This window comes from Ziziphus jujuba, chromosome 2 (genome assembly GCF_031755915.1).
Source record: "Ziziphus jujuba cultivar Dongzao chromosome 2, ASM3175591v1".
NCBI lineage: Eukaryota > Viridiplantae > Streptophyta > Magnoliopsida > Rosales > Rhamnaceae > Ziziphus > Ziziphus jujuba.
In genome coordinates, this window is record NC_083380.1 from 24,522,542 (window position 1) to 24,546,291 (window position 23,750).

General features: G+C 31.6%; 2 protein-coding genes across 7 annotated transcripts; both read right to left on the bottom strand.

Moving 5' to 3' along the window:
- Positions 1–6,216: 6,216 nt before the first annotated feature.
- Positions 6,217–8,814, bottom strand: LOC107419123 (uncharacterized). Of its 2 annotated transcripts, none has more exons than XM_060814318.1 (6): positions 8,754–8,814; positions 8,607–8,650; positions 7,984–8,056; positions 7,206–7,358; positions 6,982–7,101; positions 6,217–6,601 (listed from the first exon to the last, which is right to left on the bottom strand). In XM_060814318.1, exons 1-6 carry the CDS (start codon positions 8,757–8,759, stop codon positions 6,521–6,523), a joined length of 477 nt encoding a protein of 158 aa, XP_060670301.1. In that variant the 5' UTR covers positions 8,760–8,814; the 3' UTR covers positions 6,217–6,520. The 2 variants fall into 2 exon arrangements, with proteins under 2 accessions (XP_060670301.1, XP_060670300.1); XM_060814317.1 differs by having other exon boundaries at positions 8,607–8,671; positions 8,754–8,774.
- LOC132800500 (disease resistance protein RGA2-like) lies at positions 6,589–21,787 on the bottom strand. 5 transcript variants are annotated; one of them, XM_060814316.1, is made up of 7 exons: positions 18,481–21,787; positions 17,692–18,345; positions 17,418–17,506; positions 17,214–17,285; positions 16,844–17,094; positions 15,712–15,819; positions 6,589–6,696 (listed from the first exon to the last, which is right to left on the bottom strand). In XM_060814316.1, the coding sequence occupies exons 1-3, from the start codon at positions 21,602–21,604 to the stop codon at positions 17,418–17,420; spliced, it is 3,867 nt and encodes a 1,288-aa protein (XP_060670299.1). In that variant the 5' UTR covers positions 21,605–21,787; the 3' UTR covers positions 6,589–6,696; positions 15,712–15,819; positions 16,844–17,094; positions 17,214–17,285. The 5 variants fall into 5 exon arrangements, with proteins under 5 accessions (XP_060670299.1, XP_060670298.1, XP_060670296.1 ...); XM_060814315.1 differs by having other exon boundaries at positions 6,591–6,696; positions 15,712–15,933; XM_060814313.1 differs by lacking the exon at positions 6,589–6,696 and adding an exon at positions 11,073–11,105.
- Positions 21,788–23,750: the final 1,963 nt, after the last annotated feature.

The following is a 23,750-nucleotide window of genomic DNA, read 5'->3' on the forward strand; positions in this document are numbered from 1 at the left end:
TTATATTAGTAACTTTAAATCATTATCTATTCCAAAAGCTATTTATTATAGAAATAATATATAGAAATGACCTATTTATTCTAGAAATAATATTGAATACATACAATTTGAAGGTACAAAGTCACTTACAAAATGAATCCATTATGGGAATTAGCGGTCCACAATGCAAGTGATCTAAGCATTCAAAAATAAATTACTGACATTTAAAAATGGAGTTATTTAAAAATTTGCACAGTAAAGCATTATGTAATCCTTATTTTCTTTCTTTACTGGCAGTCTCTGGTATGACAAGAATAAAAAGCTGCATGTTTCATACTGTGATTGGTAAATCTTCTAAGATATCATCCGCTTTCTGAATAACTGCCTCACAGAATCAATTTCTACCATATGTGCTATGATAAGTTGGAAGAAAAACTCAAAGATATCTCTGACTGGTAACTAATTTCCATAGTTGTACTAATTAATATAACACGTCCATTAACTAAGATTATTATGGCTATTAAGAGTGAACAATATAAGTGACATAAGCAGTTTATAAATAAATGACAAGAAATAAGCAGCTACATGGTACATAGTGTGATTACCTCTGCCAATTCTTTAGAAGGTCGAAAATGAGATGATACCATTTTGTTTCTCAGTTGCTACATAAGTATGTTTTAGACATCTTCTACCACACAAGATTAGTGAACAAATAATCACTAATCAGCTTCATCCCATTCCCATACAAAATCCTATAGGGGTGGAAGTTCATACACAATGATTACCTCGTTATTCTCATAAACAAAAAAACCATAACCAAAATTATGGTCTAATGGAAATGGATATGGAGTCACAAGGAAAAGTAAGAAAATTACCTACATATCATAAACCAAACTCATTATGCAAACTTCTTCTTCCCAATGGATTGGAATTAATTGTCCATAAATAAGCTCTTCAATTGGGCAAAAATTTTCAAGCATTATCAATCCAGGGGAAATGAAAAAGGACAGGATTCCTCATTTTGCCTTTACTGGTTAATGTTTGAAAATTTTGCACAGTTGAAGTGCCCACAAGTTTTGGAAGAGATTGATTCCTCTTGTTGTTCTGCTTTGTGTTGTTCTTCTACAATACAAGATCAATTCAGAAGCTTTGGTCAATAAAATTAAAGACAAAATAAAGATTTAGTATTCCATCATATACAAAAGTTGAATATATAAGAATATTAATTGTTGAAGGTAGATTAGTTTTCCCTTTTTGTCGTGAACTAATAGTAGTATAGATCAAATGAACATGGAAAACATATCTGAATTAATGTGAACGAAACACAGAATTACAACATACCTTTTATCAGCTCCAGCTCTTCGATGTGGGAAATCTTAGGCCAATAGTCACCCATGTCCTCTTGGCATCTTTCCATTAAAATGGGACAACCTTCAATATGCAGTGTTTCTAAAAAGGTGAGGCAATCGATTCCTTCAGGTAACGACTTCAAATTTAGGCAATTCCTAATGTCTAATTCCTTTAACGATTTAAGGTTGTTGATATTTTCCATAACATCCTCTAAATTTTCACATGTAGAAATAAAGATATCTTGGTGGGTTGTAAGTTGTTGAAGCCCCTGAGGCAGAGCAACTAATTTTGGGAGTCCCCTCAACCACAACTCAGAGAGGCTTTGCAAGTGTTGCCACATAATTGCATCACTAACATCATTTGGCATCTCTATCTCCTTACAATCCCTAATAATGTACACATGCAATAAATTAATGAGTTATATATGAATTGCATTGCATATGTAAATTAAAAGAAATAATAACACTTACTAGCATAAAATAAAAGAAAGCCATCGCATACGAATTAATGAGTGTACTAGCATTGCATATGTAAATTATTGATAACACTTAATTTACCAACCACTGTATATAACTTTTTTTCGAAAGATCATATACCATACGTAAATTAATATACACTTATGGCAGTATCTTTGGAAGCGTTCAAATTAGTTATAGTTTGATCCAATTTTAGTCAAGCGTGATGAATTTACAAATAAGAATGTGCCAAGAAATAAAAAGAGATTAATTTGGCATGAATTATGAGTGATATTAATATTTGGTGATGGATTGGTGAAACACATAGAATGGATGAGACTTAAGGTGGATAAAGTGAATTTGTGTACATTTTTTTGGGTCTTCTCAATTAAAAAAAAAAAAAAAAAAAGAACTCTTGATTCGATTCTGGTTGAAATTTTATCTCCTATTCTTCTATAAAAATGGGTAAATAATGAGATATCAAAGTAAAATTAATAATATAGAACCACTTATTATTAATGAATACACATTCTTAAAGTAAAATCTAATAATAAATTTTATATAACAGTGCTTTAGCCGTGATTTTAGTGCCCATAGGGGTCACTTTCAATATTGCCCCCACACTATACTAATGAAATGAGAACAATCAAGGCTAACATAGTACTTTTGTATAAAAGAATTTCCAGATTCAATTTTTAGGTTATGACTTATTCGAAGTCTTTTCTCTTTTTTGGCAAATACTTCATTTCTTCTCTCTCTCTCTCTCTTTCTCTCTCTTGTTTTTTTTTTCTTTTTTTGATAAAAGATTTCTTTTTCTCCTGTGAAAACTTTTTAGGTTTCACTTGTATATTATTTTAGAATTTTTATCTTTTACTATTTTTCCCACTCTCTCAATTACCCAGCACTCTTTCTAAAATCCTTGGTCCTCATCAATTTTCCTTTTTCTTTTTTTTCTTTTTTCATGATTATTATGTGAGAGAGAGAGAGAGAGAGAGTTGCTTTGATATATTTTTTTGTTACTTTCCTTCTTTATTTTTAGTTTCAATTTACAAAAAGACAAGTAAAAAAAAATCATATCCAAATAAATAAGGTAAAATGCACAGAATATTTTGAAAATATATATTATGGCAAATTATTTTGCCCTTTGAATGAATACATCAAATGGTGGATAAATATTGAGAATGATGGTAGTTATTGTTATGATTTATTATGTATAGTTAAATCTAATCAAATCATGGATAAGAGTTACAAGATAATATTTGTTAAAAAATTCTTTTCCTTCGTACATGAAACCAATCCCTAATAAAAATTTTAGAGAAATGCTAGAGAACCAAGTTTTGGTTAACAAATGATCAATGCGGTGTAATCCTATTGAGTTCACTTTCCATGAATTAGTATATAATTTTATTTTTCTTTTTCTTTTTTTGGGGATAATTACACTTTAATACATTCTAAAATCAAATTATTTTGTTTAGGGGTTTGTATTTTTTTTCTTTTTTTAACACCCTGATACCTCTATCTTAAAAATTATTATAAACTGGTACAAATATGTTAAAATTAACAGAAACCATTAAAAAGTGGAATTTTATATTGTGTTTGGTTTGATGGAATACGAGAGAATAGAAAGGAAACAGTGCAAATTCTTTGTTTGGATGGTTAAAATAGGTGGAAAAGTAAGGAAAATGAAGGAAATAGAAATAATTAATTATTTTATTTTAATCAATTTATTTTCCTCTCAAATTTGATAGGAAATGGATAAAAAGAAAAAAAATATAATAATTAATTTTTTAATATTCCAAAATTTTTCTTATTATTACCACATGAAAATATTTATTGTCTTTTATATCATTTCATTTTCTTTCTATTCATTAAATATCCAAATAATAATTTTTATAGACACTTTTCATTCCATTTTTTTTCCTTTCCTCACTTTAATCCAAACATAGTAGTAACTTGTTTTTTTTTCATTTTTTCCAATTTAATTAACAAATAGATTAGTAAACTAAAAAAATTTAAAACCACAGTAAAATAAAATATAAAAAACTCATCATTGAATCCGACCAAACAACACATATGTATTATATATATATATATATATATAATATGTATTTTTTATAAACATTTTACTTTTCCAAAAAAAAAAATTACATTATATTATAAAAATTACTTGATCACTTTTTTTAGAGGTCTTTATTTTTTCTTTTTTCTTTTTTCAATCACTATAATATGTATATATTACTGTTTTTATTTTTTGAAAAAATATATTTGTATTTCTTAATACTTTATTAATTTATTAGAAGAATAATAGCTCTCTTAAATAAGTTTGTAAAATTTTAAATTTTTTTGTCCCAAAATTTTAATACGAAAAAATGGTATAAACTTTGGAAAGAAACTTAAACTTTTATAAACTTTTTAATAAAAAATACAAATATAATTTTCTAAAAATAAAAATATGTACATATTACAGAGATTTAAAATATTTATAAAAAAAAAAAAGTGATCAAGACAATTTTATCGTATAGAGTATTTTGTTTTTTGGAAAAGAAAATTTTTTATAAGAATAATATATTATATATATATATATATATATATATGTGTGTGTGTGTGTGTGTGTGAAGTGCCTGTCTATGCATGCAATCCCACTCTGTCCCTCATGATTTGCTACTAAATTCTGGGTTAATGTTTCTCAGTTTTAAACATTTTTTCTTATTCATTCATATTACATGCAGCCACAAGTAACTTTTTCCCATTGGTGTTTCCCAGTTAAAAGGCATTTGCTGTTGTTTTGTGCAGGATATTAGAAGCAAGCTTGGTATAATATTAATAATAAGGAATGAAGCAAAAGTGGAGCTTATAACTTTATGCTGTTAAGATGTGAGTGCGTATATAACTTCATTTTTTCTATTAATCAATAGCTTTCTTTTATTTTCTCTTTAGATACTCTCTTACTGTTTTAGGGCACTTTTGTTATTTATTTAATTTCTTACAAAACTCATTTTATGTGTTTCTATAAAAGTCTTCATTGTTAATCAAAGCAGATGAGCATTAATTATATAATTCATTCAAAAGTTCTGCCAGTTTCAAGAAATGTCTCTGTCGTCTGTGGTTAAATTAGCTTAAGATGTTCCATTCTTGGATTTTCTATTTTTTCAAGCATATTTGCTTTTGCACGGCTTGTTTTTCAAGCTTATTTTCACAACTTAGACCCGTATGTTATTAACAGACCACATAACAGACTCATATAGTTTTTTTTTTTTTTTTTTTTTTTTTTTTGATGAAACAGACTCATATAGTTAATGTGCACATTTTTGTTGGATAGGCACTTGAAAGTGTTTACTATTATGTTCAAGGAAGAAGAATTGCTACAGGGACTTTATTTGGAAGGTGAGCGCCTCTTGTGATATTTTTCATGTTTCATTTGTTATGTAAATTATAATCCTTGTTTTGAATTTTATCTTCGCATTTGGTTTGGTTTCTGGTTATTTATGTTACTGGTCACTAGCTTTCTGCTTGTCTAGTCGTGATTCTTTGTTCTGTCTTTGGCAATTTTGATGGCACACTAATGCTCACTAACATAAATTGCCCATTTTGGCTACTAATGCTTATCTGCTTTGTCATGACAGGCTCCAAAATGAGAGTTTTTCCTGGACGTGTCATATTTTGAAATTTATAACGAGTAGAAGGAGAATCACTTCAATTGGCCACTGGTATCTTGACCAATTAATTTTTGAATGAAGAATTTTTAGAAGTTGCTATAAATTTTGAGTCCAATGTGTTTTATAATCATGCAATATTTTATTTTCAGTTGTTAAAGACTTATTTTTCAGTTTTTGAACCAGCTATTCTTATATTCAATGGTTCATCGATTTAACTAGTGCAATGCATGCATATATTTAAAACATCTCAATTAGTACTCCATCTACTTCATTTTATTTTTATTTTTTAATTTTATTTTCCTAATATTTAAAAATTTTGCTCCGTCATTTTCCAAAAAAAAATATTGAATACCAGTTATGAATCAAAAACTTTCAATGCTTTGCTATTATGATAGATTATCAACCGGTTGATTTATTTTAGAAAACAACGAACAGAAGTTCATGTTTCAAATTGAAAAAGAAACAAGGAAAGAATTGCATAGATAATAAAAAGATTAAAACAAAATTATGTTTTCTAAAATTTTAGCTTTTACAAAAGTATATGTGCCGTTTTTTTAATGTTTTATTTTTTTATGGAATTCAAATTTGCAACAACTTCGATAGAAAATTGTCTAAAAAAATGAACAGTTATTTTGGGCAAAGGAATGAAATCCTAATGGCGAGAATTTTTAGAGGCATTATTAGTGATATGCATAGAGCTCCTTTATAATCCAGAAATGAGGAGATTCATATTCGGCAACAACCTTAATGAACAACCGAATAACATAAAACAAATATAAGAAATAACTTTCTTCCTTCTCAAGTTGAAACTTTAAAAATCTAAACTCATTAAGACTATATTCTGTTTTAGAGCATAGCAAAAGTGATTGGGAAAAGGTGATAATGAAGAATTTGAACATATATGCCTAACTCCTTGATATATAGCAATGCAGATGAAGAATAGCCCTTCTATAATCATTGTAATCATGCATTAAATAGTCTGCAGGCAGGGGCCTAACAGCAGTATTCAGACCTGATGCCTGCATGCCTAGTATACCCGCTCTTCCTCCCATGCGTCCACACCTGCACGAGCACCGCTTGTCATTGATCTGGTGTCAGATGTCTCGGCTCCAAAAGATAAGCTTGGAAAGGCAGCAACATTAGCATAATATTCAGGGGGAACTGCCAAATAACAGAACAAAATTCAATTAGAAAGCTTATTCCAACGAGAAAATAGGAATAACAATAAATTTAGGCCAGTCTTGAGAAGCCACAACCTGTACTGCAAACACAAGTTTATACCAAGTTAAAACACAAGAGTTTGAACATACAGCTAAAGAAGAAGAAATATTCATATTCAAGCAAAAAGCAAAATTGGGTATCCCATAACAGACAGAAGCAACTGTCTTGCACATTTGGAGAGAAATTAATGCAGAACCAGTTATTTACTCTCACCATTTACCATTTTCTACAAAAATTTTCCTACCAAGAGACACTAACATATAGCAACTTGAGAAAACATAAAAGACAGCCAATAAGCAACACAAGTAGAGATACCTAACTCCAACTCTATGGCATAATGGTGCACAACGAATGAGCTTCAACCCAAGCAAGCTTTTCACTGATTTTAATTCCAACTCTGTGGCATAATGGTGTTCATGGTAAGCACTGTGATGAACAGTCTGTACAGGAAACAGTTCAATTGAGTACACCAGAAGAAGGTTAAACTTTTAAGTGCAAGAAATAGGCTCCTGCAATATTGTACATCAAACTCTGTTTTATTCACCTGCATAACAATCTGTTTCTCGTTCAGCCTCTTAGAGTACCTCTGACACTCTAACAATTTTGTTCCCATGAATTCAGAGTCCTCCCCATAATAGAAACATATCAAAACTCCCTCTGTCTCCCAACCATGCATTCCAACATCAGTATTAGCCTCCTAGAATTCAAAGATATGAACAACCATCATCTACACAATCAATAAACTGTTGCCTTGTCTACAATTCATTACCATGTACAATGTATATCCATTAAGAACAAACAAAAAATAAAACATCAAACCAGCCACCTGGTTCTCCCTATTTCATAATTCAAGTTGATAGGTGTGGCTCGTGAGCATATCCATGTAAAAAGTGAGAATTTCTTGTCAAACTAATTAGTAGTCAATATATATACATATAGCTTGAGTCTAGTAATATCCATGCTATATCCAAGTTACTAAGTAGCCAGGGCTACAAAGAAGAACAACTAAAAGAGCAGAATATTGCAATGCAATATTCTATCTATAAACATCATAATAGATAAATTCATAGCAAAATATTTAAGACAATGCTAATGAATGAAGGACTCAAAGATAAAGAATAAACCACATAAACTACCTCTACTCTCATATAATTACCCTTATTATCTTCAAGTTCTTCATTCATTAGCATGGTCTTCTTAAATATTCTTCTACTACTATGGTTGCTCGATTGTCACTGAAATTCTACAATGGTTGCTTGATGGTGATTGTGGATCTACATTGAAACAAAACAGAGTACAAAAGAGAAGGTACAGAGTCATACGCGCTTCCTTCTGCAATAACATATTTTGACAAATGCCAAAGAATCCATGTCCCCCAGAAGCCAAAGGACAAACCTGAAATACATTAAAAAGAATAATAAAACAAAATAAATCGGAAATGAATTATTTATTGTAGAAATAATATTGAATACGGTACAGTGTGAAGGTACAGAGTCACTTCTAGAATGAAGCCATTAAGGGAATCAATGATTTGCAATGCGACTGATCTAAGCATTAGAAAATAAATGACTGACACTAAAAAAAGGAGTTATTTAAAAATTTGCGTAGTAAAGTATAATGGAATCCTTATTTTCTTTCTATATGGCTGTTAGCTTGTGGTGTAGTAAACGAATAAAAAATAAACAGCTCATCACGAACGTGAAAGGGCTTTCAAAATTTGGGAAGTGCATGGCATTTCAGCTGAATTCACACCAGAAAAAGAAAATAAATAAAAAAATAAATAATAAAGGGCTTTCACAAGTCTATTTCAATCTTCATTGTGCTGCTTTGGATACAGGAAGTGTAAACTCAACAGGTTTTACATTTATTCAAATAAAAAAGCTAAAACAAATAATCATAGATTAGAGTTCATCAAAAAGCAATAAAAGCAAGTATCCATTCTCACATTCCTTTTGCTGAATTTTTGTATATCTTCTTTCCTGGCAGTCTCTGTAATGACAAGAATAACAACTAGATGTTACATAATGTGAGTGGTAAAATAGAAAAGGAAAAAGCAACATATACATATATATATGGGCAAGTATATATATACCTCCATGGCCTCTGGCCTCTACCAAATCTTCAGTGCTATCATCTGCTCTGAGTAACTGCATCATAGTAAATCAAGTTGCACCATATTTAGTAAATCCTTAGTTTGTGTGGCCCAAAGCATATATATCCTTGACTAGTATAGTATATAGACTACAATAAGTTGGAAGAAAAAAATCCAAAGATATTTTTGACTGGTAATTAATTTGGTTAGGTGTACAAATTACATACATCTATATAAAAATCCTTTAACTGAGATTATTATGCTTAGTAAGGGTGAGCAATGCAAGTGACACAAGCTCTTTATAAATAAATGACAAGAATAAGCAGCGTAATGATACATAATGTGATTACCTCTGCCATATCATCAGAAAATACACGCATATATATATATATATAAAGTATATATAACAAGTTCAATTTTTTATCTGTTGTATATATAAAAATTGTAGTTTATACGCAAAACTATTAGCTTCAATAATTAAGAGGAAGTTAATGTAGTCTAAAAGAGAAACAAGATTAAACAGAATGATACCAAAAAGCATCCAATTCAAACATGCAGGACTTAATTAAGTTGTAACATATAACAATGAAAAAAGAAAAATAAATAAATAAATTACCGCAAATCAAGTTGTCCTTACTTTTCAATAAAGTCAAATTTTCTGAGAAAACTGATGAGCAGCCAGGAGTACAAAGAAAGAAGAGTAACTACTAATTATATACACTCATATCTATTTACTAACCAGTACAATATACAACGGATTAAATTTGATGAGACTCAATCATAGATGGCATATCAAACAATAAGGCAAACCAGATCCTAATGAATGAAGAACAAAGATCACGATGAAATATATACTTTAGGAGAAAATCATAAAAATAAAATAAAAACAAAACAAAACCAGATCGCTAATAGATGGAACAGTCATTAAAGACTAATCTATGGAATAGTCACCTTTTACAGCCAATTTGTGCAATAATTGAAAACAATCTAAGAGATCCAATAAACTGTAACACCTTGGCAAAATAAAGAGCAGTAATGAGTGAGAAGCAACTCCGCATCATAAATGATTTAGATCCAGTTATTAGTTTTCTAAACATAACCAAAATAAATGAAAGAAAACTGCAAAAATTATGAACAGTACACTGAACAAACAAATTGCAAAAGTATGCACAAAATTATGTTATTTGCAGAGAAAATCAGGAAATTTCATCACCTCTTTATTATTTGGAAAACCAAGGTCCTCAGTTTCAACTTGATATCTTTAACTATGAAACATTGTGTTGCTGCGAATTCAGTACCCCCAAAACCGGAACCTTAAAGAATAACTATGCAAAATATCAAAAGTTTATGCAAAGTGTCGCACCATCAGCTCTCCTCTCTTACTCTGAATCATCATTCAAGTCCCCACCTACTTCTGCTCCCTCATTCAAATCCCTCCTCTCTCTCCCACCCATTCTAACATCGATATTAGCCTCCTGGAATTCAAAGATATAAAGAACCATCATCAACACTAGCCATAAGCTGTTGCCTTGTCTTCACAATGCTGTTGTACTGTATTTCAACAAATTCCACATAGCCAACATACATAACCATTAAGAAAAAAGGAAAACAAAAAAATAGTACATCAAGTTCTCCCTATTTCATAAATCAAGTTGAAATTTTCAACAATTTCAATAGAAAAATTGTCCCCAAAAATGAGCAGTTTTTTCAGGCAAATGAATTAAATCCTATTGGTGAGAATTTTTAGATGTATTATTAGTAATATGCATAGAGCTCCTTCATAATCCAGAAATGAGAAAATTCATATTTGGGAAAAATTTAATAGAAAAACACGAAAACATAAAAATAAAGATACAAATAAAATAAGAAATTTATAACTTTCTTCCTTCTCAAGTTGAAACTTTAAAAATCTAACCTCATAAGACTAAACTCGTGAGAAGTTGTGCAGAATTTGAATGTATATGTCTAACTCCTTGATATATAGCAATGCAGATGCATACTAACCATTTTGTAATCATTGCAATCATGCACAGCTTAGTATGCAGGCAGGCAAGGGGCTAACAGCAGCATTCAGACCTGGTGCCTGCATGCTTCATCTACCTGCTCGTTCTCCCATGCCTCCACAATCCACAGAAGCACCGTTGGTCATTGATCCAGTGTCAGAAGTCTCCACTCCAATAAAAATAAGCTTGGAAGGGCAGCAGCATGAGCATTATATGCAGGGGGAACTGCCAAATAACAGAAGAAAATTCAATAAGAAAGCATATTCCATTGAGAAAATAGGAATATAACAACAGATTTAAATTTGAACCAGCATACTTTAACTTCAGGCCAGTTTTGAGAAGCCACAACCTTATTGCAAACACAAGTTTAAACCAAGATAAAGAAGAAACACACATATTCAAGCCAAAAGCAAAGTTGGGTATCTCATAACATACAGAAGCAATCGTCTTGCATATTTGGAGAGAAATTAATGCAGAACCAGTTATTTACTATTCTACCATTCACCATTTTCTACAACACTTTTCCCACCAAGAAACAGCAACACATAACATCTCGAGAAAACATAAAGACAGCCAATTAGAAACATATGTAGAGATACTTACCCATGTGCACAAAGAATGCGAGTTTCAACCCAAGCAAGCTTTTCACTGATTTTAATTCCAACTCTGGCAATAATGGTCTTCATGGTAAGCATTGTGATGAATGGTCCGTTTAGGTAACACTTCAATGAGTACACCAGACGAAGGTTAATCTTCAAGTGCAAAAAGTAAGCACCCATCATATTCTGCATCAACTCTATTATATTCACCTGCATAATGATCTGTTTCTTATTCAGCCTCTTATTGCACCTCTGACCCTCAACAATTTTTTCCCCATGAATTCAGTCCTCCCCAATAATAGAAACATATCAAAACTCCTAGAATTCAAAGATATTAACAACCATCACCGACACTGTCCATAAGCTATTGCCTTTACATTTCATTACAGTGTACCATATAGAACCATTAAGAACAAATTAAAAAATAAAACAATAACCCAGCTACCAGGTTGTCGCTAGTTCATAAATCAAGTTGATAGGTATGGTTCAAGGAGCATATCCATGCAAAAAGTGAGAATTTCTTTGCAAACTAATGAGTAGTCAATATATATAACTGTATCTAAAGATGTCCATGTTATATCCATTTTAATAAGTAGCCAGGGTTACAAAGAAGAACAACTAAAAGAGGAGAATATCACTATAAAAATAATGTATATATATTATAAGCATCATACCAGATAAATTCACAGGACAATATTTAAGAGAACAATGCTATTGAATGGAGAACTCAAAAATAAAGAACAAACTGCATAAACTACCTCTGCTCTCATATAATTAGCATAATTATCTTTGAGTTCTTCATTCATTAGCACGGTCTTCTTAAATATTCTTCTACTAACATCTTGCTGAAAATCAATGATGGTTGTTTAATGGTGATTGTAGATCTAACATTGATATTAACCCAAAAAAAAAAAAAAAAAAAAAGTAAAAAAGGGGAGAACAAAAGAGAAGGTGCAGAGTCATACATGCTCCCTTTTGCAAAAAAATATTTCAACACATGTTAGAGAATCTATGTCCCCCATAAGCCACAGGATAAACCTGAAATTCATTAATAAATAAATAAATAAATAAGAAATGAATTATTTATTATAAAAATAAATATTGAATACGGTACAATTTGAAGGTACAGAGCCATTCCCAGAATGAAGCCATTATGGGAATTACTGATCTGCAATGCAAGTGATCTAAGCATTCCAACATAAATGACTTGAGATTAAAAAATGGAGTTATTTGCATAATGATGATTGTGTAAACAGGCATTCTGGCTTTTTGCTTGTGCTGTAGTAAAGAAATAAAAATAAACAGCTCATCACAAACATGAAAGGTTTATTTCAAAATTTGAGAAGTGCATGACATTTCAGTTGAAGTCACACCAGAAATAAAAAAATAAAAAATAAAAAAGGGCTTGCAAAAGTCTGTTTCAGCATTCATTGTGCTGCTTTGGTCACTGAAAGAGGGCAAAGTCAACAGGTTTTTACATTTATTTTAATAAAAAAAGCTAAAACAAATAATCATAGATTAGAGTTAATCAGAAAGCAATAAAAGCAAAGATCCATTCTCACATTCCTTTTGCTGAATTTTTGTATATCTTCTTTATTGGCAGTCTCTGCAATGTAATTGGTAAAATAGAATAAACAGCTAGATGTTACACAATGTGATTGGTGAAATAGAAAAGGAAAAAGCAACAAATATTCAGAAAGCAACATGTGTGTGTGTGTGTGTGTGTGTGTGTGTACCTCCATGGGCTCTGGCCTCTACCAAATCTTCAGTGGCATCATTTGCTCTCTAACTGCATCACAGCTAATCAAGTTGTACCATATTTAAATCCTTAATATGTGTATATATCCTTGACTTGTATAGTATATATGCTATGATAATAGTATATATGCTATGATAAGTTGGAAGAAAAAGATATCTCTGACTGGTAACTAATTTGCTTAGTTGAACTAAGTACATACATCTATATAAAACATCCATTGACTGAGATTATTATGGTTATCAAGGAGCTAAATGATATAAGCACTTTATAAATAAATGACAAGAATAAGCAGTCGCATGATGCATTATGTGATTACCTCTGCCAAATCTTCAGAATATATAAATACACCTCCACAGCCTCTACCAAAATCTTCAGTAGCATCTGCTCTCTCTGAGTAACTGCATATAACGAGTTCAATTTTCTGTCTGTTGTATACATAGTTTATGCACAAAACTACTAGCTTTAATAATTAAGAGGAAGTTATTGTACTATAAAAGAGAAAAAAAATTAAAAAGAATGATACCAGACAGCATCCAATTCAAACAAGCAGGATTTAATCAAGTGACAGCAAATCATGTTGTTCCATCCTTCATAAATCAACTTAATATGTGTGGCTAAAGGCTTATCACTGTAAAGTTGAATTCTCTTCAAAAGCGGACGAGCAGCCAGAGATATAAAGAAGAAGAGTAACTTCTAATTATATACATCCACAATTCATATCTATTTACTAACCTGTACCATATAAAAGACGTTAAATTTGATGAGACTCAACCATAGAGAGCAAATAAACCAATAAACCCAACCAGATCCTAATGCATGAAGAACTCAAAGAATAAGATGAAATACATACCCTAGGAGAAAATTGTTAAAAAATAAATAAAAAAATAAAAATAAATAAAAGAACAAACAAACAAACAAACAAACAAACAAGCAAGCTAGATCAGTAATATATGGAACGGTCATTAAAGACTAATATATGGAAGTCACCTTTTACAACCAAATCATGCTACAATTGAAAACAATCAAAGAGATCCAATAAACTGTAAAACCTTGTTAAAATAAAGAGCAATAGTGAACAAGAAGCAACTCTGCATCATAAATGATTTGGATCCATAGTTTTCTAAGCAAAACCAAACTAAATGAAAGAAAACTACAAAAATAATAAACAGTAGGAAACGTACAGACGTATTTATCACCTCTTTATTTTTAGTAAATCCTTAATATGTGTATGTATCCTTGACTAGCACAGTATATATGCTATGATAAGCAGGAAGAAAAACTCCAAAGATATCTCTGACTGGTAACTAATTTGCTTAGTTCTTCTAACTATATAAATCCATATAAAACATCCATTAACTGAAATTAAGGGTAAGCAATGTAAGTGATATAAGCACTTTATAAATAAATAACAAGAATAAGCAGCTGCATGATACATAATGTGATTACCCCTGCCAAATATTCAGAAAATATACTCATATATATACCTATGGTCTCTGCCAAAATCTTCAGTAGCATCTTCTATCTTTCAGTAACTGCATATAACAAGTTCTCCTATTTTATGTCTGTTGCATATATAAAATAGTTTACACACAAAACTATTAGCTTTAATAATTACGAGGAAGTCATTGGAGTCGAAAAGGGAAACAAAACTCAACAGAATGATACCAGACAGCATCAATTCAAACATGCAGGATTTAATCAAGTTGTATTATATAACAATGAATATTACAGCAAATCATGTTGTCCCATATCTTTTGTAAATCAACTTTATATGTATGGCCAAAGGCATATCACTACAAAGTCAAATTATCGTGGAAAACTGATGAGTAGCCAGGAATATAAAGAAGAATATTTACTATATACTTTAGGAGAAAATCATAAAAAGCGAAAACTTTATTTTTATATATTCACTAGTTACTATATACTAATTATATACATCTACAATTAACCAAACCAGATCCTAATGAATGAAGAACCCAAAAATCAAGATGAAATATATACTTTAGGAGAAAATCATAAAAAAGGAAGACTAAACCAGATCACTAAAATATGGTTTATCCATTGAAAATGATTAACCTTGAAAGCATCCTAGATGACCTTGTACAAACAAATCATGAAATAATTGAAAACAATCTAAGAGATCTAATAAACTGTAACACATTGGTAAAATAAAGAGCCGTAGTGATGGAAAGAAACTCTGCATCATAAATGATTCAGACCCAGTGATAAGTTTTCTAAACATAACCAAAATAAATGAGAAAAACTACAAAAATTATAAACAGGGGACTGAACAAACAAATTGCAAAGGTATGCACAAATGCATGTTATTGGCAGAGAAAAGTAGGAAATGTACAGACATATTCATCACCTCTTTATTTGGAAAACCAAGGTCCTCAATTTCAACTTGATATCTTCAACTAAGAGACATTGTATTGCCACAAATTCAGAACCCCAAAAACTGCCACCTTAGAGTCAGTTATTTTCTATTCTACCATTCATCATTTTCCGCAAAATTTTTCCTACCAAGAAACAGCAACACATAACACCTTGAGAAAACATAAAGACAGCCAATTAGCAACACAAGTAGAGATACTTACCCATGGTGCACAAAGAATGCGAGTTTCAACCCTAGCAAGCATTTCACTGATTTTAATTCCAACTCTCTGGCAATAATGGTCTTCATGGCAAGCATTGTGATGAACGGTCTCTTTAGGTAACACTTCAATAAGTACACCAGACGAAGGTTAATCTTTTAAGTGCAAAAAGTAAGCACCCATCATATTCTACATCAACTCTGTCATATTCACCTGCATAATGATCTGTTTCTTATTCAGCCTCTTATAGTACCTCTAACCCTCAAAAATCTTTTCCCCATGAATTCAAAGTCCTCCCCAATAATAGAAACATATCAAAACTCATAGAATTCAAAGATATTAACAACCACCACCAACACTGTCGATAAGCTGTTGCCTTATATAACAAAAAGGGAAACAAAATTCAACAGAATGATACCAGACAACATCAATTCAAACATGCAGGATTTAATCAAGTTGTATTATATAACAACGAATAATACAGCAAACCATGTTGTCCCATATTTTTCGTAAATCAACTTTATATATATGGCCAAAGAATATCACTATAAAGTCGAATGTTCTTGGAAAACTGATGAGTAGCCAGGAATACAAAGAAAATAGTAACTACTAATTATATATATCTACAACTAATATCTATTTGCTAACCAGTACCATATAAAAGAGATTGAATTTGATGAGACTCAATCATAGATAGCATATCAACCAATTAACCAAACCAGATCCAAATGAATGAAGAACTCAAAAATAAAGATGAAATATACACTTTAGGAGAAAATCATAAAAAACGAAAACTAAACCAGATCACTAATATGTGGAATATTCATTAAAAGTGATTAACCCTGAAAGCGTCCTAGATGACCTTGTACAAACAAATCATGCAATAATTGAAAACAATCTAAGAGATCTAATAAACTGCACGAAATTGGTAAAATAAAGAGCCGTAGTGAGGGAAAAGCAACTCTGCATCATAAATGATTCAGACCCAGTGACTAGTTTTCTAAACATAACCAAAATAAATGAGAGAAAACTACAAAAATTATAAACAGGGCACTTAACAAACAAATTGCAAAGGTATGCACAAATGCATGTTCTTGGCAGAGAAAAGTAGGAAATGTACAGACATATTTATCACCTCTTTATTTGGAAAACCAAGGTCCTCAATTTCAACTTGATATCTTCAACTAAGAAACATTGTATTGCCACGAATTCAGAACCCCAAAAACTGCCACCTTACAGTAACTGCAACCTTGTTTTTTTGCAAAGAGCAGTGCCATCAGCTCTGCTTTCTCATTCTGAACCATCACTTCAGTCCCCACTTACTTCTCCTCTCTCATTCAACTCCGTCCTCTCTCACCCACCCATGCTAACATCAATATTAGCCTCCTGGAATACAAAGATATAAAGAACCATCACCTACACAATCCATAAGATATAAAGAACCACCATCTACACCATCCATGAGCATCACAAGATAACAAAGAAGGCCATTATTATTCATTTACCTTCTCTTTAATGCTTGAAAATTTTTGCACAATTGAAAAGCCCACAAGTTTTTGAAGAGCTGGATTCCCATTCTGCAATATAAGAGCAATTTAGAAGCTCAGGTCGAGAAAATTATAAACAAAACAAAGATTTTGTATTCCGTCACGTACAAAGAAGTTGAATACATAAGAACATAATTAATTGTTGAAGGTTAATTAGTTTACTCAATGCTTGAAAATTTTCGCAAAATTGAAGAGATCACGAGTTTTGGAAGAGCTGGATTCCTCTTGCGGATCAATTTTGTGTTGTTCTTCTGCAGTGAACGTATATTCCGTCATATACAAAAAAGTTGGATACATAAGAATATAATTAATTGTTGAAGGTTAATTAGTTTTTCTATTTTTCATGAACTAATTTAATTAGTAGTATTATATCAAATGAACATGGAAAACATATCTGACTTAATGTGAACAAAACACTGAGTTTTAACATACATACCTTCTATCGGCTCCAGCTCCAGCTGTTTGATGTGGGAAATCTTAGGCCAATAGTCGCCCTTATCCTCTTGGCATCTTTCCAATAAAATGGGACAACATCTAATTCGCAGTGTTTCTAAAGACGTGAGGCAATCAATTCCTTCAGGCAGCGACTTCAACTTTGGGCAATTCCGAATATATAATTTCTTCAGCGATTTGAGGTTGCTGATATTTTCCAGAACAGCCTCCAAATTTTCACATCCATGAATAGTGATTATTTGGAGAGTAGTAAGTTGTTGAAGCCCTTGAGGTAGAGCAACTAGTTTTGGAAGTCCCCGCAACGTCAACTCAGAGAGGCTTTGAAGGTGTTGCCACATAATTGCATCACTACCATCATCATTTGGCATCTCTACCTCCTCGCACCGATGAATATACAATCGTTTAAGTGACGTGAGATGGTAAAGACCTGGAGATAAAGATTGCAACTTTGAACAATTTCGAATATCCAGCGTCTCAAGAGAAGTGAGTCTTTTCAACCCATCCGGTAGATGCTGCAGATCCCCAATACCATAGATTTTCAAAGATTTCAAATTGGATAAATGGTAGAAGAAGGATTCGCTATCCATTGGAATCGATTCTCCCCATAGAAGAGAAACCCCTTCACATGAAAACTCCGCTGGCAATAGTGAAAATACGTCTTTTAGATTAGTCAGTTGATATAACCAAACCCCAAAAAAAAACGAACACACCCTGTTTTTAACCGAAGACAAAATCAGTGTAGAAAACAGAGCTTATTTAGAAACAAGCATACCTTCTCGTCCAACTGGAGACAAAATCAGGTGTTTGATGTGGGAAATCAAAGGCCAATAATCCCCAATATCATCTCGGCATCTTTCCAACAAGATGGGACATTTTCTGATCTCCAGTGTCTCTAGGGAACCGATCCCTTCAGGCAGCGACTTCAATTTGGGGCAATCAACAACATATAATTTTTTCAGGTTGATGACATATTCCAAAAGAAACTCCAAGTTTTTACATTTGAAAATTCTAATTTCTTGGAGGGTAGTAAGTTGTTGAAGGCCCTCAGGGAGAGCAACTAGTTTTGGAAGGCCACACAACCTCAAAACAGAAAGGCTCTGAAAGCGTTGCCATGGAATTGTTGCATCACTACCGCCATTTGACATATCTAACTTGTCGCAAAACCCAATTTTCAATCGTTGAAGTGAGGTGAGATGGTGAAGAGCTGGAGATAAAGTTTCTAACTCTGGACACCTTTCGATACTTAGATTTAGAAGTGATGTGAGATGTTTCAGACCTGGAGATAAAGATTCCAACTTTGAACATCTTGAAATTTTTAGTTGCTGAAGTGAGGTGAGATGGTGAAGACCTGGAGATAAAGTTTCTAACTTCGGACATTCTTCAATACTCAGATTTAGAAGTGATGCGAGATGGTGAAGACATGGAGATATAGATTTCAACTTTGAACATCTTGAAATTTTTAGTTGCTGAAGTGAAGTGAGATGGTGAAGAGCTGGAGATAAAGTTTCTAACTCTGGACATTCGTTAATGCTCAGATTTAGAAGTGATGTGACATGGTTAAGACCTGGAGATAAAGATTTCAACTTTGAACATCTTGAAATTTTTATTTGCTTAAGTGAGGTGAGATGGTGAAGAGCTGGAGATGAAGTTTCTAACTTTGGACACCTTTCGATACTCAGATTTAGAAGTGATGTGAGATGGTTCAGGCCTGGCGATAAAGATTCCAACTTTGAACATCTTGAAATACTAAGCTTCTGAAGACAAGTGAAGCTTTTCAACCCATCTGGTAAATGTTGCAGATCGCCAATATCCATCATATCTAGAGTTTTCCAATTGGATATATGATGCAAGAAAAAGGATTCGTTATTCAATGGAATCCATTGGTTCCATAAATGCCCTTGTGGAAGTAATGACAACCTTTGTAGATTAGTCAGTTGATCTAGCCCACCTGGCATACCATGTAAAGTGGTATCAGAATCACTTTCAATATGAAGATGTCGAAGGTTGAACATTTTTGTAATGCCACTTGGTATTTCTTGAAGATCCTCACAATAGGACAAATTTAGTGTCTGCAAATTTTGCAACCTTGTAATAGAATTGGGCAATGCCTTCATCTTATTTTTTGACAGGTCAAGATACCTGAGATGCTTTAGCTTACCAATTGAATCAGGTATTATCTCAAGATATGAACAATGAAGATCCAAAGTGCGTAGAAACTTGCATTTTAGAATTGATTTCTCCAACGTCCTTGTTCCATAATATCCACTGTAAAAAACTGTTCGAATCTTTTCTGCATTCACCAATAAAGCTTGAACTTGCAGTGGCTCCAAAGTAAAACAAAATGATACATGACGAGTGCTTTTATCAATTTTTTCATCTTTCGGACTTAATATGAGACCTTTCGTTCCTATCACTGATGTTGCAAGGTCATGCATACAATCATGCATCTTACATTTTGTTACCTTCGAAGAATCATCATCAATTTCAACTACTTCAAAAAATGATCTATAAAGTAAATCTTTAAAATGTTGATAACCCATGTCCTCCAAACACTGATTATGATCATTTGATAACTTAATAAATCCTTGAGCCATCCAAAGATTTATTAGCATTTCCACATCGAAAACATGATTTTTAGGAAACAAACTACAATAGCCAAAACAATGTTTCAAATGCGATGGGAGATAATCATAACTCAACTTAAGTGTGCGTAATACATCGTTTTGATAATCATGTATTGTTAATAGTTCCTTTTCTTTGAAAGATGACCACTCTTCATGTTTTATAGAAAATAACATGGTTGCAATTGTTCTTATAACTAAAGGAATTCCTCCACATTTGCTCGCAATCTCCTTTCCAATTTCCACAAGGTTGCCATCGTTTGGTTCCTGCCCTTGCTTAAAAGCCAATTTTTCAAACAAAGACCATGACACATCCTTATCTAAGGTCCCTAAAAGATGAACTAATCCCTCCGAGCCATTAATAAACTGTGCAATCATTTTATTGCGCGCGGTTACTATTATTCTACTTCCACTAGCACCACCCCTTAACAATTCTTCCAACTGCAACCATTTTCCTCGATTTTCAACCCATACATCATCAAGGACAAGGAGGTATCGCTTTCCTTTTATTTTGTCTTCAAGGTCATTTTGCAAATGACTCATTTTTCTCTCATCTTTTACTCCAGGTTTAATAATTTCCTTGACAATTGACTCCACGTGAAAATCCTTAGGTACATCTACCCACATTATGGGCTCAAAATGCTCGTTAACCTTTGCATCTTTGAAAACTTTTTGCGCTAGTGTTGTTTTTCCTAGGCCTCCAACACCAACTATAGGAATTATACCTATATTTTTCTCAGTTTCCATTTCAAACAAAAGTTTTATGATTTTCATTTTGTCATCATCTCTTCCAACAACATCTTCTTCCCTAACAGTGGGAGTCATTATGTGAATGTCTTGAACATCTACATCTAAGCTGAAGTCATGCCGATTTTTTGCAGTCTTATCTAATTTCTTTGTAAGATCTCTTATTTTTTTACCCATCCTGTGTCGAAAAGCTAACTGGTTATTTGTTGAGAAGAAAGTTCGTACCTGCTTGGCCATTATATTCCCAGTCATCACCTGTTGTTGCAAAGCTTCGGTAGAGAACTCATCCACCAAGTCATCAGCTTCATAGACAGCATCTTCAAGCTTCTCGAGCCATATTTTGATTTGTTCGCTATGCACTTGTTTCTTTTCTGCATCAGCAAGTACACTTTTGATAGTTTTAATGGTGTCTTCAAGCTGGTCAAGCTCATCTTCAACACCCCACAACAAGGCAATCTCTTTCACTGCAGCTTTGGTCAATTGGCCTATGATTCCTTCTGTAAGGCCGGAGAGAATTGGTTCTGCCATTATATTGGAAGCAAAAGAGAATAACTGTTTAAAGCTTGGAAACTTAAGGGAGATAATAATACCGTGAGAGATATGAAGCTTCCCTTTCCAATGATTTATAGGGCGTTTGGTGCTTACTCTGCTTCACCAATATAATGAATTGTAAAGTAGAATCAATTGGATTAAAGTAAATAAAAGAATCCAAGCACGTTAAGCGTGGATAATAAAATATGATGGTGATCTTGCCAAATTTATTTGTCGGCCACTCATGTTAACTAATCAGTTATGAAAACAAAAATAAAAATGAATAAATAAATAAAAGTATGACTTTGTGTACGTGTCTATGCAGGGGTGGTGAAAGTAGGATAATGATGGTTAAAGGTGAAGCATGTGGCTTCAAGTTTATTGGGTCTAACGCAAAATCTGAAGAAGACGACAACAATGAAAACGACTAAAGCATGTGAGGCATATTTTGGCGTGTTTCTTCTTTTCTTTTTTTTATTTTTTATGAGGGATTATTCTGGATCTCAATCAAGATTTTTTTATTTTTTTTTAATCGTTTACAATAATACTGTAAAAATGAGATTTTGTTTGAAAACTAATAAGTAGCCAGGCACATAAAGAAGAAAGAAGAGTAATAACTACTTTGTTATATAAATGCAAGAGGATTCAATACAATGAACAGATTTAATTAATAGAATTTCAAACAAAAGACTTAATTAATAGAATCAATGCGAACCGTTCTACTGAAATACCAACCCAAAAGCTAGTCTGCCTTCTTCCGTTCGGATGCACTCCCTAATCTCCGTTTTTGACACATCTCTTAAGGAGTGGAGGCTTGTAAGGACTTGCTTCTTCATAAAATTGGAAAAGTATTTTATCCCTCGGAATATTGTTTAAAAAGATAATAATTTTAAAATATATAAAATTATTTATTTATATTTTATATTTAAAATTAAATATCATTTAGTAAAGTTTTATTTTATGTTATTCATTTATTTATTGTAAAAAAATTTACTTTTGAATTATTAAAATCTTTCAATCGTATATGCTAATAATTAAAAAAATATAACTGAACAAATGAATGACATAAAATGAAACTTAACTAAACGCATTTGATTTTAAAGATAAAAGTTGTTGGAAATAATCTATATATATTTTAAAATAATCATGAGAATAAAGTAGAATCAATTAGATTAAAGTAAATAAAAGAATTCAGCGTGGGTAAAAAAGTACGATAGTGATCCTCCCAAAATTTATTTGTCGGCCACTTATGTTAACTAATTAATTATAAAAATAAATATAAATAAATAAATAAAAATATGACTTTACGTACCTATCGATGCAGGGGTAGTGAACCTCTTTGCAAAAGTAGGATAAGGATGGATAAAGTTTTGTGGAAAATATGGAGAGAGAAAATGTATTAAAGGTGAAGCATGCGTATTCAACTTTCTTGGGTTTAACGAAAACTTGAAAAAGAGAAAAAGAAAAAGAAAAAGAACAGCACAATTTGGATCCATTCCAAAGTCCTCAACTACCAAATTAATTTCTTTTCCCTGCTTTTCCTCGAAAGTCCTCCTTTATTTCTTTCTTTCTTTTTTTTATTTTATTTTGTTTTTTTAACAAAATGATCTCTTTTAAATTTTCTCATTTATTTTATATATATATTTTATGATGAAAATAATTTATATGAAAATTGTAATATTAATGATGATTTTTTATAATATTAATAATAATTTTTTATAAAAAATTATCATTAATATTATAGTTTACACAAAAACTATCTGTATCATTTATATACACCTTTTTATATATATATATATATATATAACTAATCAAAAAACTATCTGTATCATTTATATACACCTTTATATATATATATATATATAACTAATCAATTAGGAGAAAAAAAAAAAAAAGTAGGACTATATGTTCTTATCCATGCAGGGGCGGTGACCCACTTTGCGAACGCTTTGAAAAAAATGATGGATAAAGTTTCATGGAAAATATGGTGCAACAAAAAGTAGCACGGTGAAGAATTTGGTGGGTTTAACGGAAAATCTGTGAAAAAGGATAACATTAAAAATCATTAAAGCATATAAGAAATAATTTGGTTTATTATTTTTTATGCGGGATTATAATATATTTTAGATTGAATTCAATATTT